Source organism: Ursus arctos, unplaced genomic scaffold, assembly GCF_023065955.2.
Source record: "Ursus arctos isolate Adak ecotype North America unplaced genomic scaffold, UrsArc2.0 scaffold_11, whole genome shotgun sequence".
Taxonomy (NCBI): domain Eukaryota; kingdom Metazoa; phylum Chordata; class Mammalia; order Carnivora; family Ursidae; genus Ursus; species Ursus arctos.
The window spans coordinates 20,716,689-20,737,707 of record NW_026622775.1 but is presented as its reverse complement, the minus strand read 5'-3'; the positions used below and the strand labels follow the sequence as shown (position 1 = coordinate 20,737,707).

The 21,019-nt window shown below is 33.9% G+C and overlaps 1 protein-coding gene across 16 annotated transcripts in view; it reads right to left on the bottom strand.

Moving 5' to 3' along the window:
- LARP1B (La ribonucleoprotein 1B) overlaps window positions 1-21,019 on the bottom strand; it is a 116,779-nt gene that overhangs the window by 83,767 nt on the left and 11,993 nt on the right. For 7 of the 16 annotated variants that reach the window (XR_003316388.4, XM_026499319.4, XM_026499318.4 and 4 more), the window contains exons 4-9: window positions 20,510-20,699; window positions 17,366-17,506; window positions 13,021-13,164; window positions 12,613-12,778; window positions 9,051-9,195; window positions 2,709-2,883 (exon numbers count right to left, since the gene is read on the bottom strand). Coding sequence is in view for 15 of the 16 variants with exons in the window: in XM_026499319.4 (XP_026355104.3) it covers window positions 2,709-2,883; window positions 9,051-9,195; window positions 12,613-12,778; window positions 13,021-13,164; window positions 17,366-17,506; window positions 20,510-20,699 (961 nt within the window). In the remaining variant the exon portion in view is untranslated. Of the gene's footprint in view, window positions 1-1,156; window positions 2,138-2,708; window positions 2,884-9,050; window positions 9,196-11,405; window positions 11,661-12,612; window positions 12,779-13,020; window positions 13,165-17,365; window positions 17,507-20,509; window positions 20,700-21,019 lie in introns of those variants that run through there. The other 9 variants (XM_048212301.2, XM_048212303.2, XM_048212300.2 and 6 more) reach the window with 4 other exon arrangements.

Below are 21,019 nucleotides of genomic sequence, written 5' to 3'. Positions count from 1 at the left end.
TGATTATCTATATAGTTTGACTTCTTTATTTACCCTGAATCCGGGTAATGATATAGATTGCTTTAAAAGGATAATATACTTTATGTGTGGCACATTGAAGAATACTTCTGCAACTTTTCAAAGGAAATCCCACAGCTTATTCAAAAATCATTAGGGGGGGGCGCCTGGGTGGCGCAGTTGTTAAGTGTCTGCCTTCAGCTCAGGGCGTGATCCCGGTGTTATGGGATCGAGCCCCACATCAGGCTCCTTCGCTATGAGCCTGCTTCTTCCTCTCCCACTCCCCGTGCTTGTGTTCCCTCTTTCGCTGGCTGTCTCTATCTCTGTTAAATAATAAATAAATAAAATCTTTAAAAAAAAAATCATTAGGGATCCTACTACACATTTCCCAAAAAGCCAAAAACAACAACAAAAAACCCCAAGATGGTCAGGGACTTGACCCTCTCAATTTTGATGAATGAAATCCTTTTACTTAAAGAGTTGATAGTGCAATACGATCCACTGAACTGCAAAACCTAAATTTTAAAATTAACATCTTACCATTCCCATAATCAACATTTTCTGGTGCATTGAGGTCCTCTCTGTTCAGTGCAAAGGTGAACTCATGTTACACAATTCAACCTCCATAGAGGGAAAAATAGACATTTTAATTTCTTTAATTAAAAAAAAAACAACAGCAAAAATGTTTAAATATTTTACCATATAAATCCCTCAGGAAGTATACATCAATGGTTATGTTTTTGAAATTTAGAGTCTTCTCTTAAGAGGGGAATATAGATAAAAGTTTCTTTACCCACAGGTACAAATAAACACAATCTACTTTTCCTATTCCTATATCCATTTCAAATTTTTGGTGACATACTACTCTCTATTGAATTTAGGACCTAATGCTTTCTCATCAGAGGGTAATTATTAAGGTCGGAAATATGGAAATTCATGGAAAAGGCTGAATTTATGCATTTATTCCTATGACGTAATGTAAATGTCCATAACTCTAAGAACATTCTTTCTATACGCCTTCATTATCCATCTAGTTACAGATGTATAATCTAAAGAACCTAAAATTTTTGACATTTAAGTATACAGTGACTTTTTTTGGCAATATGTATGTGAGATGTAAATGAGTGTATATTTAAAAAACACAAAAATGTACAAGCCATTGTGATTTTATTCTTGTAATTTTATTAATATTTCATAAATGGTTAAATGAACAGGCATCACCAACTTGACTGACCTATCTTAGCTATCCTGTGGAAAAATTTTTTATCTAACTCACCTAATGCCTGTTCATAAGCACGTTAAAAATGTCATCTTGGACCCCAAGTTTACACAAATAAATTAACTTATACAATCAGACATTAAGTCTTTTTTAAGAAAACCTAAAAAATATCACTTTTCTTCAACTTTTAAAACACCTGCCCAAGTTGCTTGCTAGGGTTAGAGGCACAGAGAGCTGACAATCAAAGAAACACTAAATAAAAATATCTGTGAGACTGTCCATTGGTACTTTATTGATGGCAGGTCTCACATACTGATGTATAAAAAAATATATATTTTGAAGAGTTTAGAAAAAAATATTCTTGTTTATTTCTCAAATTTCTTATCCCTCAGTGTCCACATTAACACATCTTATAGTCCATGTGAAATATTATGACAACATGTGAGTTGTACACTGTACACTATACTGAAGGGCAAATCAAATAGCAAAAGACCTAACAATCTGGGAAATGCCACTCAAGCCTCTCTATTTTTGTTTTATTAATCTGGACACAGGAACATAAGTCTGGAAGGAAAAGACAGAATCTTGCAATATTTCCAGAATGGTAATTAACTTTCCCACCGTAAATAAAAGCAGCACATGCAGCTCAGGCTAATTACACACAAATGGGTGGCTCCCATAAAAACAACAGCAGTCCTCTGGTGTCTCTCTCATTATCATCACAAACGTGTTTATCTCCATTGTAGTGGTGGCCCAACCTCCTCCACAAGGAGTTGGGAGTAGACATTCTTGCATAGAAGTCTGGTCGCTTTCATTGTTGCAGCTCGATTTGTTCCAATGTTTATAATATTTCAGTGAGTCACCTATTCCTCTGCATATTCGATCAAATGACATCCAAGCATCAGTAGATCATCACCCTGACTGAAAAAAGTTTAAGCACACACATTTTTTCCCAAGAGGGAATGTCTTAAAAATGATCCAGGAAAAAATTCTTAATATTAAAGCAGTTTTTTGGAAATTCTAATTACCATCAATTCTTTAATCTATTAATTGTAATAATTTGATAACAGTACCCCAATGCTGCTTTTGAATATAGGTCATCCTGCCTTTACAAGACAGGATTGAAGCACACTAGTAACAAAATTAAAGTCAGCCCCACTCTTCGGACTTTTAAACTACTTCATCCTACTAGACTACTCCAATCTTACAAGAGGAAACTGGCACAACATATCTAAAATTATTTAGTAATATTAAGAAGATAGGTAGAAATTCCATACATGACAAAGTACACAAAATTTAAGAATAGAGCAGAGCTTTACCCATGATTCTTAAATCCCTTTTTAATTTATGGCTGAACAGAATTTAGAGCATCAAAAGTCATTTCGTTATCTTTATCTTTCCTGTACAATCTAAATAGACTTTTTTAAAGGATTGGTAAATTGGACCAAATAGCCCACCATTACACGGCTTGCTCTAGAAGGAAAGTTGTTACCTGTATGTGAACAAAAGGCTTGGCCTGGTACAAACTCAGGGCAATCAATCAGTTGAGAGAAGTCTGTTTGTGGCACAGTACGTGGAGGAGGGCCCGGAATTGGCCATTTTTCTGGTTCTATCTTTTTTCTCATTTTCTCATCGACAATTTCCACTTCTGTGCTATCTTTCAGTGCCTATAAATAGGTATTTTGAACTATTAAAGAACTTTCATCCAAAAAACTGTAATTGTACATCCTATACTTCTAGTAACCTAAATGATTTTTAAATCTGAAATTAGCAGACATTATTACAGTAAATGTTTCTAAAAATATCAATGAATTAACTACTTAGAACAAACTTTTAAATCATTTGCCCCTGTGAGAGGTAATAGATATGATAACCTCACATACCATGCAGCACATAATTTGGTTTTCACAACAGAACAGGCATTTAAGGATTATTACATCAACTAGAATCAAACTACTTTTACCATAATTAAATTTTATTTTCAGTTTTTTTCTCTCATATTTCTTTTTTTCTTACCTTAATATAATACTGCCAAATAAAATTTAGGCACTATTTTAATAACTACCACCATTAATTAAATGATAAGAAACAACACATACACATTCCTCACAATATCCTATAATGTACACAGATGAAGAAACTGAGGCTCAAAGAAATAACCTGATAAAGATCATAGACTTAGTATGAGGTAAGACTAGGACTCAAATAATTTCTTAACTGTCTACCACTAAGTCTTAGTCAGTAGGCTGTAGTGCTTTGCAAAAATAAACATGCTGCAATTTAATGATAAAATAAAACTAGAACAACATTTCCTCAAAATAAAGGACTTACTGATCTGAATTTTATCTGAAATTCAAGAGTACTCACCTTTTAGAAATTAAATCAGGAAAAATACAAATGTAATTAAAAAACTGAACATAAATACTTGTTATTTTATAAAAGTTAAAATTCACTACCTTTAAGTGGAAGAACAACTCATATGTATTACTTTTACATTTGTATGCCCTTGGTATAGTACTCACTTTTCAAGTTATATTTTCAAAATTGGACAGTAAAATTACTAAAATTTAAAAACAAACTTTTTCAATGGGAATTAGGATACTCTCTGAAAAAAATAGAGAGTATGAAATATGGAATAAAGGAAATATGGAAGAAGTCTATGATAAGGGGTTTGAATTGGTAATAGCTATTTTTTTCTAACATATATTTTCCTAGTTTTGTCTCCTGAACATTCTAGAAGCAATGACACCCTAGTAGCAAAAACCAGTATACGCACAATCCAGATCCTGCAACAACATGGATGAATTTCAAAAACTACAAATGAAAGAGCCAGGAGACAGAAGAATTCCATTCACACAAATGTGTACAAATAAACAGACAAAATTAATCTATGCTAATATAATCAGAAAAGTGATTTGGGATGTAGCAGAGGGTTCGGGGTGGGGGTGGTTTGACTATGACTTTTGGAAAGGGCGATTAAGGACGTTCTTAGAGGAATGGGCTATTTCTTTTCGGGGGCAGGCTTATACAATTTCAAAACTCAAAACGAACACTTAAGACTCCTGCATTTTACAGCATGCTATTTATACCTGAATTTAAAAAAAAATCTTTCAAACTTTCCTACTGGATTACAATTTTTCAGAACCATGTTTGGTAAAAGATTGCCAATACGCTGATATAATATGGAGCAAGTGAAACTCTCAATGGTGGTAGCTTTAATTGGTTCAATAATTTGGAAAAAAAAATGTTTAGCAGTATCTACAAAAGCTGTGTGTGTGTATCTCCTGTTACCCATGTCACAGGAAAATAAGTGCATATGACCATCAAAAAATATGTACGATAACGTTCACAACAGTACCACGGACTCAAACTGGAAAGAACCCATGTACCTATAAACAGTAGCATGGAAAAATACATTGTGTTATATTCATATAATGAAATATTACCCCATAATGGACTGCTACACACCAATAACATGGGTAAACCTCACAGAAATGATAAGTACAAGTCAGATATAAAAGAATACACATACCTCTGATGAGATGAAATTAAAAAACAAATGAGAGAGCTCTGAGAAGTAATTACCTTTGAGGAGAGCAGTGATACAGACAAGGAGGGGGCACAAGGGAGCTTCCTGGGATGCTGAAAATGTTTTATATCTTAATCTGGGGGGCAATTACACAACACATACATGGAGAAAAGTCATATGTAATCCTATGATTTCTAATATAGGGTGTATAAATTATGCCTCAATTTAAAAGAAAAAAATTGAGTGGGGGAAAAAACCCAAAGTTCTTTATATACAACTATTGAATAATCTAATACATGCTGCTTTAAAAAAAGAAGCGGCATAACAATATACGTAGTATATAACATGTACTATCTCGGGAGAAATAATACACAAAATAGAAGTAACACTGATTGTCACCAAGAAAGGTTTAACTAGTTGACAACTGGTAAAAGATGGGAAGGAAATTCTTCACTATGGACCCCTTGAATTTTAAATCAAAGGGAATTTATTCCCTATTGAAAAAGTTCAGGAAGAAAATAAAGAGAACAGAAGTGAATGTTGTGATTTATACCTTAAAAACGTCATACAGACATTATGTTTACACAAAATTAAGGAAAAGATCTAGACAAAATAAGTGTTTTATTAAAACCAAACCATGATTATCTTGAACACCTGAACAATGAGTTACAGTGTACAGTTAATATTCTGGATACCTGAAGGTTTTTCTAACTATTATTTTGGCCCTTCTCTTAATGGTATCTATTATTATGAACTACCACCAATGTTAGAATACACGGATAATGTATTCCTAGTTCCTGGTCCTCTGCGAAGTACTGAGAGAAAAGATTTGCATTTGCAAAGACTTAAAGATAAGACAGCAGCATACACTCTGAGGAACCACAGTCAGCCAATTTGGAAAACAGTTTCAGATTAAGTACAAAAATAGTTCTAAGGACTTTACAAATATATTTACTTCTCTTAAGCCCTTACACTCTATGATAGTTTAAGTATTATTTGTCCTTTTCTAACAATAAGAAACAAGCATGAAGAGGTTAAGTAACTTGAAAAGTTATACAACTGATCAGCTAAATATCAAGGATTAATTGAATTAAAAAAAAAAGGAAGTCACAAATAGCTCTCAGCTGTGGAGCAAGAATCAAGAATGCAGTAAACTGGATCTACCATATGATCCAGAAATTCCACTTCTGGGTATATACCCAAAGAAAATGAAAACAGGATTCTGAAGAGATATCTGCATGCCCATGTTTAGTGTAGCATTATTCACAGTAGCTAAGATGTGGAAACACACTAAATGCCCATCAAAAGATGAAGAGTTAAAGAAAATGTGGCATGCATATATATCAGAATATTATTCAGCCACGAGACAGGAAGACATCCTGCCATTTGCAACAACATGGATGGACCTTATGGACATTATGCTAAATGAGGTAAGTTAGAGAAAAACAAGTACTATATGATATCACTTATATGTGGATTCTAAAAAAGTGAAACATATTTAAAAAAAAGAGTAAAATGGTGGTTACCAGGTGATGGGGGATAAGACTGATGTTGTTTAAGGGTAATAACTTACAACAAGTAGTAAATAAACCACAGAGATTTCATGCACAGTATAATGACTACAGACAACAATATTGTACTATAATTATGTGAGAAATATCACAATACCAATCATATTACAATACATATGTATCAAAGTAAACAAAAAGTACAGTAAGCTGAAAATGAATGGAAGGAAACAGATTCAGTAAGACTGGCTATGTAGAAAACCTCAACTGGGACAGACAGGGGTGTGAACTAAAGTATATTTTGCTTCTTTTGATAGTTTTTCAGGAAAGAAGACTTGAGCATAATAACAAAATGCTGATAGAATTGAAATGAAGATCCAAAAAAAAAAGGACTGAACAATAGAAGGGACTCCTTGAAGACTAACAATAATAGCAAATTCTTATTTAGGGCTTACTGTTTATGCCAGATACTGTTGTTACACATTTCATCCTCAAGACAACCTATGAAGTATGTATTATTACCATTTCCACTTTACAGAAGTCTCAGGACTTTGCCCAAGGTCACAAACTACAAGGATGTGTATGCTGGTTCTCAAGTTCGTGCTCTAAATCAATGTTCTATTGCAAAGCCCAATGAAACCTTACATTCATAACAGAAAAAGGACAACTTTCCCGCTGTAACCAATGGTAGGTGAATAAATGTTAAGTGAATGCAGACCTATGCTGTTCTAAATCACTGCGCTTATATGTAAATTCATAACAGTAATGCAAAAGTTCTTTTAAATATCCCTTCCCTACTGCTGTAAGTTATAAGGAAACAGATAATCAATAACCTAAAAATTATGCCTGAGGACTTAATGGGGATACCAACAGACCAAAAAACCATAAGATAATGAAATTACAACCAGATTCCTACAGAAGTACACAGAGTGGGGGAAATCAGTAATAAATTCACTGAAAATGACAACTGAGATAGATCTTTGCTATAGTACAAATGATGGCAGTAGTTAATAAACTCATCCTACTATGAATATAATATTTTTCTGATCAAATTATAGTGTACAGAAACTATTTAGATGGCATCTATAAATAAACAAATGTAATAACAGTAGTACTTGAAGTAATTTCTTTCATAAATCAAAGATGCATTAATTATACACCAACAAATAACAAATCACTAGTTTTTATTGTTTCTGAAATCTTGAAGCTTTCTGTAGCTAGTTTTTAAAGTCTGGAGCACACACGTTCAAAAATAATTTGCTAAAGAAGTCTGTTAAGAAAATAAGAAGTTGAGCCAATAATTGGGAAAAAAATATTTATAAAACACAAAGGATTTGTATCCAGAAGAACTCTTACAATTAAATTATAAAAAAACAAACACTCCATTAAAAATAGGCAAAACATCTGAACAGACATTTCAACAAAAAAGGTACACTGATGGCAAATAAACACATAAAAAAGATGCTCAGCATCATTAGTCATTAAGGAAATACAAACTGAAACCACAGTGAGAAACTACTACATACCTAATATTCAAAAAAACTGGTAATACCAAGCGCTGATGAGGCTATAGAACAAATGGAACTCTCATACAAAATGGTGGAATGCAAACCCACTTTGGACATACTTCTTACAGTTAATACACTTACAATACATGCCAGCAATCACAATCCTCAATATTTACCCAACAGAAATGAAAACATATATCCACACAAAGACCTTTCTGTTTCCAGTTTTTGGAGATTATGAATAAAGCAATCTAAATGTCTATCAACAAGTGAATGGATAAACTGTGGTACATCCATACCATGGAATATTAATCAATAAGAAAGAACAAACTACTGATAATGTACAACATGAATAAATCTAAAAAGCACTATGCTGAGTGAAAGAAATCAGAAATAAAGGGCTACAAACTACATACAAACATGTAACTTATGTATATGATATTCTGGAAAAGGCAAAACTAAAGGGACAAAAATCAGATCAGTGGTTCCAGGGGTTGTGCATGGGAAAAGGGATTGGCTACATAGGGGCACAAGAATGGAAGTCTAACAAAACTATAGCAAAAGGACAAATCTGATTGTACGTATGTAGGGAACAGAAAACCAAAAATGTTCAAAGCATTTGTAGAACAGGACCCACAAAAAATTTAATGAAAGCATTAAGAATACAAGTAGAAAGACTGTTTTAAATTAGCCTTTCTAGGGGTGCCTGGGTAGCTCAGTCAGGTAAGCGTCTACCTTTGGCTCAGGTCATGATCCTAGGGTCCTGGGATCTAGCCCCACATCGGGCTCCCTGTTCAGGGGGGAGTCTGCTTCTCCTTCTCCCTCTGCTGCTCCCCCTGCTTGTGCCCTATCTCTCTCTCAAATAAATAAATAAAATCTTTTAAAAAATAAAGTACAATAAAATATATTAGCCTTTCTATAGCATAGGACATATTCTCAAAATTTTAATAAATAGAAATACATGCTATTTTGCAGCAACTGAGAAGACTAAAGGACCAAGCACACTCAAGAAGGTCCAAGTTTGAAGGATCAGGTTAAAAATAGGTGGAAACATCATTAGTAAATCCCATTTGAGGGGTTTCCAAGGTTAGGCATTTACTTGGGTTTTATAGAATGAAAAAAAAGAAAGCCATGAAATGTAGTCTAAGCCTTAGGCAACTACAGATTATTTTTGTGGTTTTTTTTTCTTGAGGTTTTTAATATACTTCTTAGAGACGTTTTAGGTCACAGCATAACTGAATGGAAAGTACAGACTGTTTTCTATAACTGTTTTGTCAATGAATAATTACCTCTAAAATGAGATTAAGGTTTGTAGTGAGAGCCTGAACGCGGTGGAAACCAGCAATCAGGGAAATAGGCAAGAAACCTTGTTCATCCATCTTTCTCCTAAGAAAGAAGTCCCGTTCTAAATTTTCTATACTGAAGTAATATTCGCTAAAAGAAAAAAAAAAAAAGAAACATAAACAAGAAGAAATAGATGTAAGTTTAATGCATTTATTCAACAGGAAATAATATCTATGGCTTATATATCAACAGCTTTAAAATTATTTTATTAACATATAGATTTAATACAACTTAGATATAGGGTAAATACAAGAAAGAGCAAAACCCTACTGAGTTTATAATTTCTTATCCATAAGTAGAAAGAACTTGAGAATACGGATTCCCTTCCAAAAATGTAACATTAACTTCTACTTAGATCAACTTTACCTAAGTATAAAGAATTAACCAGCATTTTAAGATAGTTCAATAACTGATTTTCTAAAATGAGTCAATTAAGTGAAAATTTTCATTAAAAGCTACTTTGACTTGCTTCATTTAAACACTAATGATCTAAACACAGATCAACAGATTGCCTTCCAACTTTTTCCCCATCACTGAGAAGAACATTATTTTTGAGAAGTATCCTTTGTCAAGTTTACAGAGATTACAGTTTTGTTTTGTTTTCTAAATTGGCAGCATACTGACATTGTTTAATATTTCAGAATCCTAGCAATCAGCACAATGCTGAGTAAAAATTTAGTGAATACATGAGCACAGGTGTACACACACACATAATTATATATTTGCAAGATCTCCCTCTTTCTTTGATGGAGAGAACTATAAAAATTAAGAGTGAACAGAATATATACCTAGTCAAGGAATATCTATGATACTATGAGGTACATAGGGGTAAAAATACAGAAAAAGCTTAAATATCTTGATCTTCTCTAAGAAAGTAGAGAGAATGTAAACGGATAAACTGTATAATCAATAACTATAAGTTCCAAGATACAAAGATAATATGGATATATTTAATAATGCCATTTGAGAAACACATTTAAAATTACAGCCTCCATATAGAAAAATAAGAATTCTAGAGAGACCAAGAGGACAAATGAGGGGAAATGTACAAAAGAATACAAGAGAAATACATGACATCAATGATAACATGGCCTACAGGTTAATAATCCTATAATGTTTCCAAATCCGAGACAGTTTTCAAAGATCGATGGCAAAGTATGAGAAAGCACACCGAATCATATACTTTGGTGTAACACTGGGTGACTAAAGATACTCCTGAAATATTTAGGTCAAATTCTAACTTTGAAAAAATAATCACCCATAAATGAGAAATGGCTTTGAGCTACTTTTCACTGGGAGAAAAAAATCTTATTTTAGAAATATAAATACACAAGTTGTTTCTTTATACTCAGATATTTATCCAACTATCAAAGTGCAAAGCTCCCTTAGAGATCAGTGAAATACTACTGACATCTCAGTTAACACCAGTAAATCATTTACTCATCTTAAACACTGAAGAAAAAAAATCTTAGGTCTTGACGAAAAAACCACTCTGATTTCGTTATACCTCAAAAAGCCCTTTTCACAGTGCCTGGCATGTGGTGGGCACATAATACATGTGTTCTAATTTTTGTTACACGTCAAAAGTCCTTTTCACAGTGCCTGACATGGTAGGCACAAAATACATATTGCTTAAATTCTAAATTTTCACAAATTAAGACATTTGACTCAGTCACAAGTAAAAACGGTTCTTAAGACAAAAACTTCTCTGAAGTAATAAGATGCCTTTTTATTCTAGTACTTTGTGAAAACCTTAGTATTTGAATAAACTCATAAATCACCCTATTACCTACAGTATATATATTTTTAAACTTCTAATGGACTACAAACTACTCATCTCTAAATCTGAATGACAGATTCAGAAGCTAGAAATAATCAAGATCTTAAATTTTTAATATTCTGACACCAAAATGACAAATTATTGATATATTTTCAGTTAAAATAATTTTTAAAATGCAATCATCCATAATATAGTTAAACTTCTTACTTCAAAGTACACTTAGCACAATTTTCCACAAATGCAAGGAAGTTTTTCAGTAACTTCTCAAAGAGAAAAATGTAAACCCTGAGCCTATCTATGAGAAACTTCAAAAAAAAAAAACAAAGTCAAACGCATGACTCCTCAAAGCATGACTCCACTAATCAAAGAACGATTAACAGTAAAGAGCCATTCTAAACCTGGTGCTCTACCATCTGCCAAAAATCCTATTGCTAAAACAGTATCAACAAAAAAAGGAGTCATGCCCAGGGCTGTGTCTGACATTTTGTTCAGTGTCCTAGGGGACATTATCATGTCCTACCTTAGAAGCTCTGGATTCTACACTGCATGATCAGAAATTTTGTCAACACTGATGTAGCTCTGCTCCTCCCTCACTTGTATGAGCACATTGGAGGCCGATTATCCTGACATGGAGTTGCATATCCACTGTCAGGTCTCAGAAGGGACCTGGCAGCAAGAGTTACAAAAAAGACAGGAATAGTGGTTTGAAGTTGATAGCCACATGCCAGGCACTTTCTGCCCATAAAAAGGCCCTTTTCTTCAGTGTTTGCGTCAACTGTAACAGAAGAAGCAAGAACAAAATAAACAAGTTGCTTCATATTGTATGCAAGCCAATCAAATCCACCATGAAGGCATCCCAGGAAGATGCCTGGATGATGCTGATGAAAAAACTATTTTCTAGTAACAGAGTAAATTTTCTTTCTTAAATAAAGGAAGATATTTTTAAGATGCTTATACCCTTTCAAAAATAGCCTTTTACCTGCACTTTGTAAGAATAAAAAAAATAATCAAATTTCAACAAACTGGTTATGCAAATCACTTGGGGACATCTTTCTCACCACCATTTAAACACATTATATAAATATGCAAAACATCCTATATAATACTAATATGTACAGGGTTATTTTTTTCTTACAATAAAATATTCTAACTTCAGTATTCAGAAGGCAACTATTACGAGAACTGGAGTAAAAAGTCTGAACTAAAAAAGATGAGGTAGTTCCCCTTCAATATGTGTCATAAAGAAAGAGAACTTAAAAGTTAAAAAATAAACTTAGAATTCTGAAATCATTTAAGTAAAAAAAATGTCACCGTGTTTTGCCATTTATGTTCATTTGCAAATTTCAATATAAAAATGTATTTGCAAATAATAAGCCAGGCATTGTTCAACTTCATATATACATAGCAGTTTTATATTCTTATATTTGATCACTCATATTACACCCTGACAATATTCTTTAAACTAATACTCCTTAAACAGAGAAATACCTGAACAGTAGACAAAGCAGGAGTCATTTATATAGCACAACATGAACCAAATAAAAGTTTTTAAAAAAATACTTCATGTTTTACTAACATTTTCTAAGGAAAAAAAAAAAAAACAACACACAAAATACTATTAAAATCTTCCAATTTTACTAATAAACAGTTTAGAAAATGTGTCATAATGTATTCACTATAAATGATATTAAAGTTTGATGTTACTATCCAGTCTATGTCTGACTTACATTTGGCGTTTAATATACTCTTTAAGCAATGCTTCTTCCACAGGATACACTTGTACACCTGTACCATCATCATAGTAATACATCATACTGGTATTAAGTTCTGTTTGAAATGGCTGATCAGTCCTTTCACCGTGTTCTCGATAACCATATGAATAATCGAAGTTCACTTGATGTGAGTAAAGAAAAATAAAGGTGATTACAAATTTTTTTTTAAAAAAAAAAGAGAAACAGTCACCATAAAGAAAAATCCAAAGTGAAGTATTTCAAGGAATAACAAATATAAAACCATCTTTATTATCAGACCAAAAGGAATGAGTTAAAACATTATATGGGATAGTAGGGAAAAGAGGGCTTGCACACTTTTTTCAAACTCCAACTAATTTAACAAAATAAAAATACATGTCCTACATCGAGGATTTCCTCTGCCCCGTCCTCTTCCCCGTCCTCGGCCTCTTCCTCGACCTCTAAAGGAACCTCGGACATTACCACCCTCACTTCTCACACTGGAAACGTCATCTTGATCGTCTCTCTTTTCTCTATCACGCCTCCAACCTTTTAAAAACAAAAATATTTTTATAATTCCAATTTGCAATGGTGAAAAATGTGATTATTTTTAAGAAAACATGGTAACTACCCCTCCCCACCTTGTAACTAGTTACTAGAAACCAGGCATTCTTCAGATAGACAGAAATTTAAAAGATCTCATAGGAATTTATCAAAATATCCCTAGCATAAAAGACGGCCCATAAAAATACTGACATATACAGAAGACATTCTTAATAAGCAAAAAACACACTAAAAAGATAGAGGTCCTTTGTCAAGATGATACTGTTGAAGATTCAGTAAGTTCCAACACTAGTGAGTTTGCATTATATAAAACTTAAAAAAAACAAACTTTTCACAAAATGTTTAAGGAAAGGTTGTCTCAATTTAAGTAAAAGACATTCTTTTTAAAGAAAAAAGGAAATGAGGGGCGCCTGGGTGGCTCAGTCATTAAGCGGCTGCCTTTGGCTCAGGGTGTGATCCCAGAGTCCTGGGATAGAGCCCCACATTAGGCTTCTCCGCTGGGAGCCTGCTTCTTCCTCTCCCACTCCCCCTGCTTGTGTTCCCTCTCTCGCTGCCTATCTCTCGCTATCAAATAAATTTAAAAAAAAAGAAAGAAAGAAAGAGAAAAGGAAATGAAAACACAAAACAAACTAGAAGAGGGGCACCTGGGTGGCTTAGTGGATTAAGCGTGTGCCTTTGACTCAGGTCATGATCTCAGGGTCCTGGGATACAGCACCCCCACCCCCACCCCCACCCGCAACCCCCAGCGCTGGGCTCCCTGCCCAGCCAAGAGTTGGCCTGTCCCCCTCCTCCCGCTCATGATTTCTCTTCTCTATTTCTCTCTCAAATAAATAAAATCTTAAAAAAAAAAAAAACCTGGAAGATATCTTCAGTACAATATAGGAATTATATCCAGAATACATATAGAATGCATTAGTGCACATGTACTGTATACACACACAGTAACTCAATGGGAAAAAATTGCTAAAACGCAAACAGGAAAAGCAAATGGACCATAAATACAGAAAGTAGCATTCAGCCTCATTGGTCATGAGAAATGCAAATTAAGACAGAGTATTTGATCTACCCCAGGCTGACAAAATTTTAAGATCCTATAATTCCAAACACTGACCAAGACAGAAAAAGGTAGAACAAAGCCAGGCACATCAACTTTGAAAAACAATTTGGAATAATCAAATAAATTCAAAGGTACATATATATATCCTAGAGACCATGGTTTTTCAAACCTTGGCACTACTGACATTTCGAGCCAGATAGCTCTCTAGTATAGGGGGGCTGGAGGATGTTTAGCATCATCCATGACCTCTACCCACTAGAAGCCAGTAGCAGGCACTCACCCCCTCCACCCCCCAGTTGTGGAAAAATAGTAGTATCTCCAGACAAAGCCAAATGCCCCCTTCGGGGTAGGGGAAAACCACTTCCATTGAGAATCACTGCCCTAGATGCTACAATTCCACCTTAATGCGTATCTTAACATACTCTTTTTCTTTTTTTTTTTTTAATAATTTTTTATTATGTTATGTTAGTCACCATACAGTATATCCTTAGTTTTTGATGTAGTGTTCCATGATTCATTATTTGCATATAACACCCAGTGCTCCATGCGATATATGCCCTCCTTAATACCCATCACCGGCCTATCCCAATCCCCCACTCCCCTCCCCTGTGAAGCCCTCAGTTGTCTTTTTCAAACACGTCTGCCTCATCCCACAGGAAGCCTTACTGTATGTTACACCCTAGAACACACAAAACTTTTTTTTTATAATTTAAACACTATTGTGGGGGGCACCTGGGTGGCTCAGTCAGTTGGGTGTCTGCCTTCGGCTCGGGTCATGATCTCTGGGTCCTGGGATGAAGCCCCGCACTGGGCTTCCTGCTCAGCAGGAAGTCTGCCTCTCTCTCTCCCCCTTTGCCCCTGCCCACTGCTAATTCTCTCAAACAAATAAATAAAACCTTAAAAAAAAAAACCCTCACAATTGTCATGAAAAATATATTTTGAGTGAAGTACTCTAGAATCTATCAATTTTTTGAAAAACCTGATCATGACCCAGTACACCAATTTCATCATGCACTCATGGGCTGCAGTCTGAAGAAATTACCCCAAAGAACCTCTTGGACATCTTTACTGGCAAACATACATAAAAATGTACACGGCAGCACTTTAATTTCAAAAAACTGAAATAATCCAAAGGTCTACCAACAACAGATTTTATCAAATAGTGAAATACCCTTTGGCAAGGAAAAGGACTCACAGCAACACACCAACATGCATGAATCTAAGAAAATTAGACTAAAGTGAAAAAAATCAGTGCCAAAGAATATGTTAATGCAGTCATACTGAATGCCGGTTTCATGTAAAAACTACTCAAAAAACAAACATTCAGGCCTTTGTTTCTGAGAAGAGAAGCAATGGATGAAACTGCAGGGGCACACAGGGAAATTCAAAAGTAATGGTAATCACATTTCTAAACCTGGTGCTCAGTTCCCAGTTGATTATATTGTTGTTCTTTAAAACCCTCACGTTTTCTTATATGCCCAATATTTATTAAGAAAAAATGTTAATTCTGAATATATATTACTTCTTTAACATTAAAGTGATATATTTGAGAAACAACGATACAAAGGCAAAATGTCTGTTTTTCAGTAGACAAGTTTCATAATTTTAAAGTCATATTTTGTGGGTAGCTGAGTAAATATAACTAGATTTCAGATGATATTAGGAAATTACTGTTGATTTTCCTAGATGCTGCTTTTTTTTTGGACATCAGTGCTGAAGTGTCATGATTGTCTGCAAGTTACTTTCAAATAATTCGATAGGTGAGTTAAATATAGCAAAATTACTAAATCTAGGTGGTGGTTAGGTATTCACTGTACAATTCTTTCAACTTTTGGTGTGTTTAAAGTTTTTCATAATATAAGTGGAAACTTTTAAGTGGTAGGTAGTATTAGTTTTTAAAATTTTCTTAAGCCTTCTCAAACCATTCACAGGACAACATGCATGCTTTGGAAATTATCAGACTAGAAAAAAAATTATCAGACTAGAAAAAAAAATTATCAGACTTAAGATTTCAGCAGTGACCTATAAAACCAAATGCTCATCTAACTGTTGCCGCATATCCTCCTACTGTCCTCCTGTTTTCTGAAATGTGAGAAATCCTGTTGAAATACTATATCGGGGGAATGATCTTTAAGTTGTAACATTAAATGTGAATGTATTTTATACATGTATAATTTACAGCTCAGTAAAGTTGATTTTTTTAAAAAAGAGCCAGAAACTACCCATAAGAGGCTCCCACTAGCCAAATCTGGGACAATCTGAACATTAAACTAAAAAATCATGGTAATGGATTATAATCCACCAAAAAAATAAGCCATAAGTCCACATTGATAATAAGGGAATTTGTTCCTTATAGTAGAGTGCCAACTAATAAATACAGAAGTAATGATACAGCAAGAAAAATCAGCATTTGCAATGATGATGATAAATTTAATTGAATCAGGCAAGAATCATCAAGGGAAACTAAAGCTCATATGAAAAGTCTGATGAAAAACTGGGTATTTCCAAAATTTCAAAGTCTCTCTCACAAATTACATATCAATTATAAAGAAGAAAAAACTATCTCTAAAATAAAGAAACCTGGAGCATACTATCTTAACCAAGTGCTCAAAGTTAATTAATATCAGCAATAAGATAAACCAAGATCATGTGCATTTCCATGCATTGAGAAGAAAACCATTTAACTTCTGCAGTATTCCTGCCAAAAACTGATAACCCAAATCTAATCATAAGGAAACACCAGAAAATCCAAAGTGAGATATCTACCACCTAACTGTTTCAAAGTCTTCAGAAAAAAAAAAACCGAAAACAAAACAATGTCATCAAAGACAAAAGCAGAACTGTTCCAGATTAATGGAGACTAAACAGAACAGACAACTAAAAGCAATGTGTGATCTCAGGTTAGATCCTGGAAAGGAGGGAGAAAAAAAACTGAAAAGGACATTATGGGGAAAATCTGCCTATGGACAGCATTACTGTTCTCAGGATATATACTCTGAAGGTATTTAGTGCTAAAAGGGGCACAATGTCTGCAACTTATTCTCAAATAGTTTATACTATACAGTCTTAAAATTATGAACATTAACACTAAGTTCTTTAGTGTCATTCTTCTCTTAGAATGTAACTTACTTCGTGTATCATTTCTCCTATTATTATGTGATGATTTATTTGCTTCAGGTTGATATCTTGAGCTGTTCCGGGATCCTGGTCTTTCTTGACTGTCTGGTCTTACATCATCTAAGTGGAGTGGTACCCACTTGTGCTTATTAGCTTGAAGAAAACCAAATAAAATCATTTAATGACACTGTACAATTTTCATTAAAGCTTTGCAATTCTGAAAGGACGCTAAATTTTAATCAAATGGGAGACTTAGTTTGTCCTTAAAGGTTCTTGTAGAGAACCAAAATAATTTTCTTTTTACAGAGCTCCTTATAAACTTACCTGTGCAACTATTTCTAAAATTCATGTGAAAAGCCAGTTGATGGAATATCATTGGTATTCTTTTACTTTCAAGCAAAATGCTCACTCTTAATTCTGATGAATAAGCAGTACATGTAAAAACACTACTCCTAATACCTGACTCTTTCACTTTAGAATGGGGTATATCTGATAAGACATTATAAGGCACACACTGAAAAATATTGGCTAATGATTCAAAACACTTTTAGTTTCAAGTCATTGTCCAAAATATTGGTTTATCTAGCATTACTAATAATGAAAGAGGTTTCTCAAAATTAAGAGTACAAAATTTGTCTAACTGCATTTGAGAAATCTTTTTATAGCTACTACACACCTTCCTAACTTAAGAGATACAGCAATTTAACTTCTCTGGTTGACTAAATGATAGAGTAATTGTTATACTATAATGAAATTCTGAAGATTACTTAATTTGTGGAATCCACAGTTAAGGTTTCAAAATATTTAGTCTTCTACTCAATATATATTTTTGACTAAAACAGCAGGACTCAGGCATAAAGGAAAAAAAACCACCAAGGTAATTAAGGAAAAGGGAATTATCAGTATGCAACTACAATGCTGATTTCCTATAAATCCTGCAAACTACTCACAGATGAGGAAAAGAATATGAAAGAATCTTAAAAAAACCTCTTTAAATTCTGTACTATAAATTCTATCAGTGAGATTCTCTGGTATTAAACAAGTTCTTCTTTAAAGGACAAAAAAAAGGGTGCTCTAAGGACAGTCAACTCATAATTCCTGTATGAATTTATCTATAAAAACCTGGATTTTAGTGTTGGCTGATAAGTTTTAATTGAAGCAATTAACACAGAAGACAAATTTTAAAGCAGGATGACAGACCTATCATCTCTATTACTTCTAGACAGTCAAAAAAGACTTATGTATCTAAGTAGCATGAAAAAGGTAAGTGATAAAAATGTTTAAGAAATGGGGAAATTTTTTCCTAACAACCACATGGTTTTCCTGTTGCCAACCACTTTTGAGCAATTAGCCTTGGCTCATTGTATCAAGTGAGCCTAATATGCTTACTGCAGCTAAGGATTAGATATTCATTAAAAAAAAAATTCAAATAAGTGCTCAATATACAGTAGATTGTTAGTTCCATTATTAAAGAAGTTGGCTGGAAACTACACCTCATTATAAAATGTCCCCTCCCATGCCACTTCACTTCCATGAATTAAAATGCTTTAATGGCTTCCCATAGCACTCAAAATAAAATTCTAATTCCACACTACCAAAGCCCTGTACAATGCAGACCTTCCTTACCTCTCCCATAGCATCTACTGTCACTTTTCCCAATGTTCACCTTGTCGCAGCTACTGACCTTCCAACAGTTTAAAGAACTTTTCTGCCTAAAGGCCCCTGAAGACACTTGAACCTAGGCTCAGAACACTGAATGAGTATATGCTTTTACAAAGCAGTTAAATCATAATCTGTCCCTAGACACATGAAAAGTTGTGTAAAAAATATGGAAAAGGATACAAAGACTATTTTTTCCTCAAAGGGTAATTTAATGGGGAAATGCTATGACAAAAAAAAGTTGACCAAAATTGTTCTCACTTTTCTCTTAGAAAAACATTTTCTCAGAACTCCCTGACAGGGGCACCTGGGTGGCTCAGTCATTAAGCATCTGCCTTTGGCTCAGGTCATGATCCCAGGGTCCTGAAATCGAGCCCCACATCAGGCTCCCTGCTCAGTGAGCCTGCTTCTCCCTCTCCCTCTGCCTAATGCTCCCCCTGCTATACTCTCTGTCAAATAAATAAATAAAATCTTTAACACCCCCCCCAAAAAAACCTCCCTAAAAAACAGGGAGCAGTTCCAATAGATTTAAAAAATAATTATCACACAACTTTTCAAGAATATATCTTTAAAAAAATGCATATATATATATATATATACACACACACACACACCTATCTCTGTAAGTGCAACTTCATTATATGCTTACATAGAGTACAAGTCAAGGACAAAAGAGGAAAGCCTCATGGTTCAAGAATGTTACAAAAGCCAATCAGTTACCACTGCAGATGGTATCCTGAAGAAATCCAAAATACCCACTGGTGACTACTAGGAATCAGCTGATTAAATGTAATTCATTACTACAACTTTCTTCAAAAAATTAAAATCAAAATGAAGATATAGTTAAATTAACCTCCTTTTCATTTATTACTTGGCTGAGCCTCATCCTCAGTGACATTTTCACCAGGACCATCTAACCAAGACATGGAAACAACCTAAGTATCCACTGATAGATGAATGGATAAAGAAAATATGATGTATAAATATACAATGGAATAATATTCAGTCATGAGAAAGAAGGAAATCCTCCCATTTGCAACACAACTAAGTGAAATAAGTTAAAAAGATAAATACAGTATGATCTGAATTACATGTAGATTCTAAAAAGGCTGAATTCACAGTAACCAAGAACAGATGGTGGTTGCCAGGAGTGGGGGAAATGAGTGAAGGTGGTCAAAAGATACAAGCTTCCAGTTATAAGACAAATAAGTTCTGGAGATGTAATAAACAGCGTTGTGACTATAGTTATCAATACTGTACTATTTTTGAAAGTTGCTGAAACTAGATCTTAAAAGTTCTCATCTTTAAAAAAAATTGTGACTGGGAGGTAATAGATATTAACTAAAATTGTGGAAATCACTTCACTATACACACACACACACACACACACATACACACATCAAACCATTGTGTTGTGTACCTTAAACTACACAATGTTATGTATCCATTATATCTCAATAAAACTGCTAGAAAAAATGAAATTATAGATGAACTGACCTCTCTTTCGTTGATTACTCGACTGAGTCTCATCCTCACTGGCATTTTCACCAGGACCATCCAATTTTGTTTCCCGGCTTTCTTTGCTCTCACTGTTAATTCTCTTTTCAATCTTCTCTTCTCGTTCTTTTCTGTTTTGTGGTTTCTTATTTCCTTGGCTGATGACACTCTGACAGTGCAAAAAGTTTTTCTGAATAAAATAATTTCCATGAACATTTTCACTAATATATCCAAAAATTTGTGGTTAGTCAACCTTTTCTAAATATTGTAAAACAAATGACAACTTTTAGCAAAAATAAAAAAACTACTTTTCAAAAAATACTGTTAAAAGTCAAGATTGGGAGAAAATATTTGCTCAGTATTTGATAAAGCACTTGGATCCAAAATCTATAATGATCTCTCAAAATACAGTAATAAGAAAACAACTCAATTTTTTTAAAAAATGGGCTACAACTGAACAGACACTTCAACAAAAACATATGCCAATAGCAAATGTAAATGGAAAGGTGC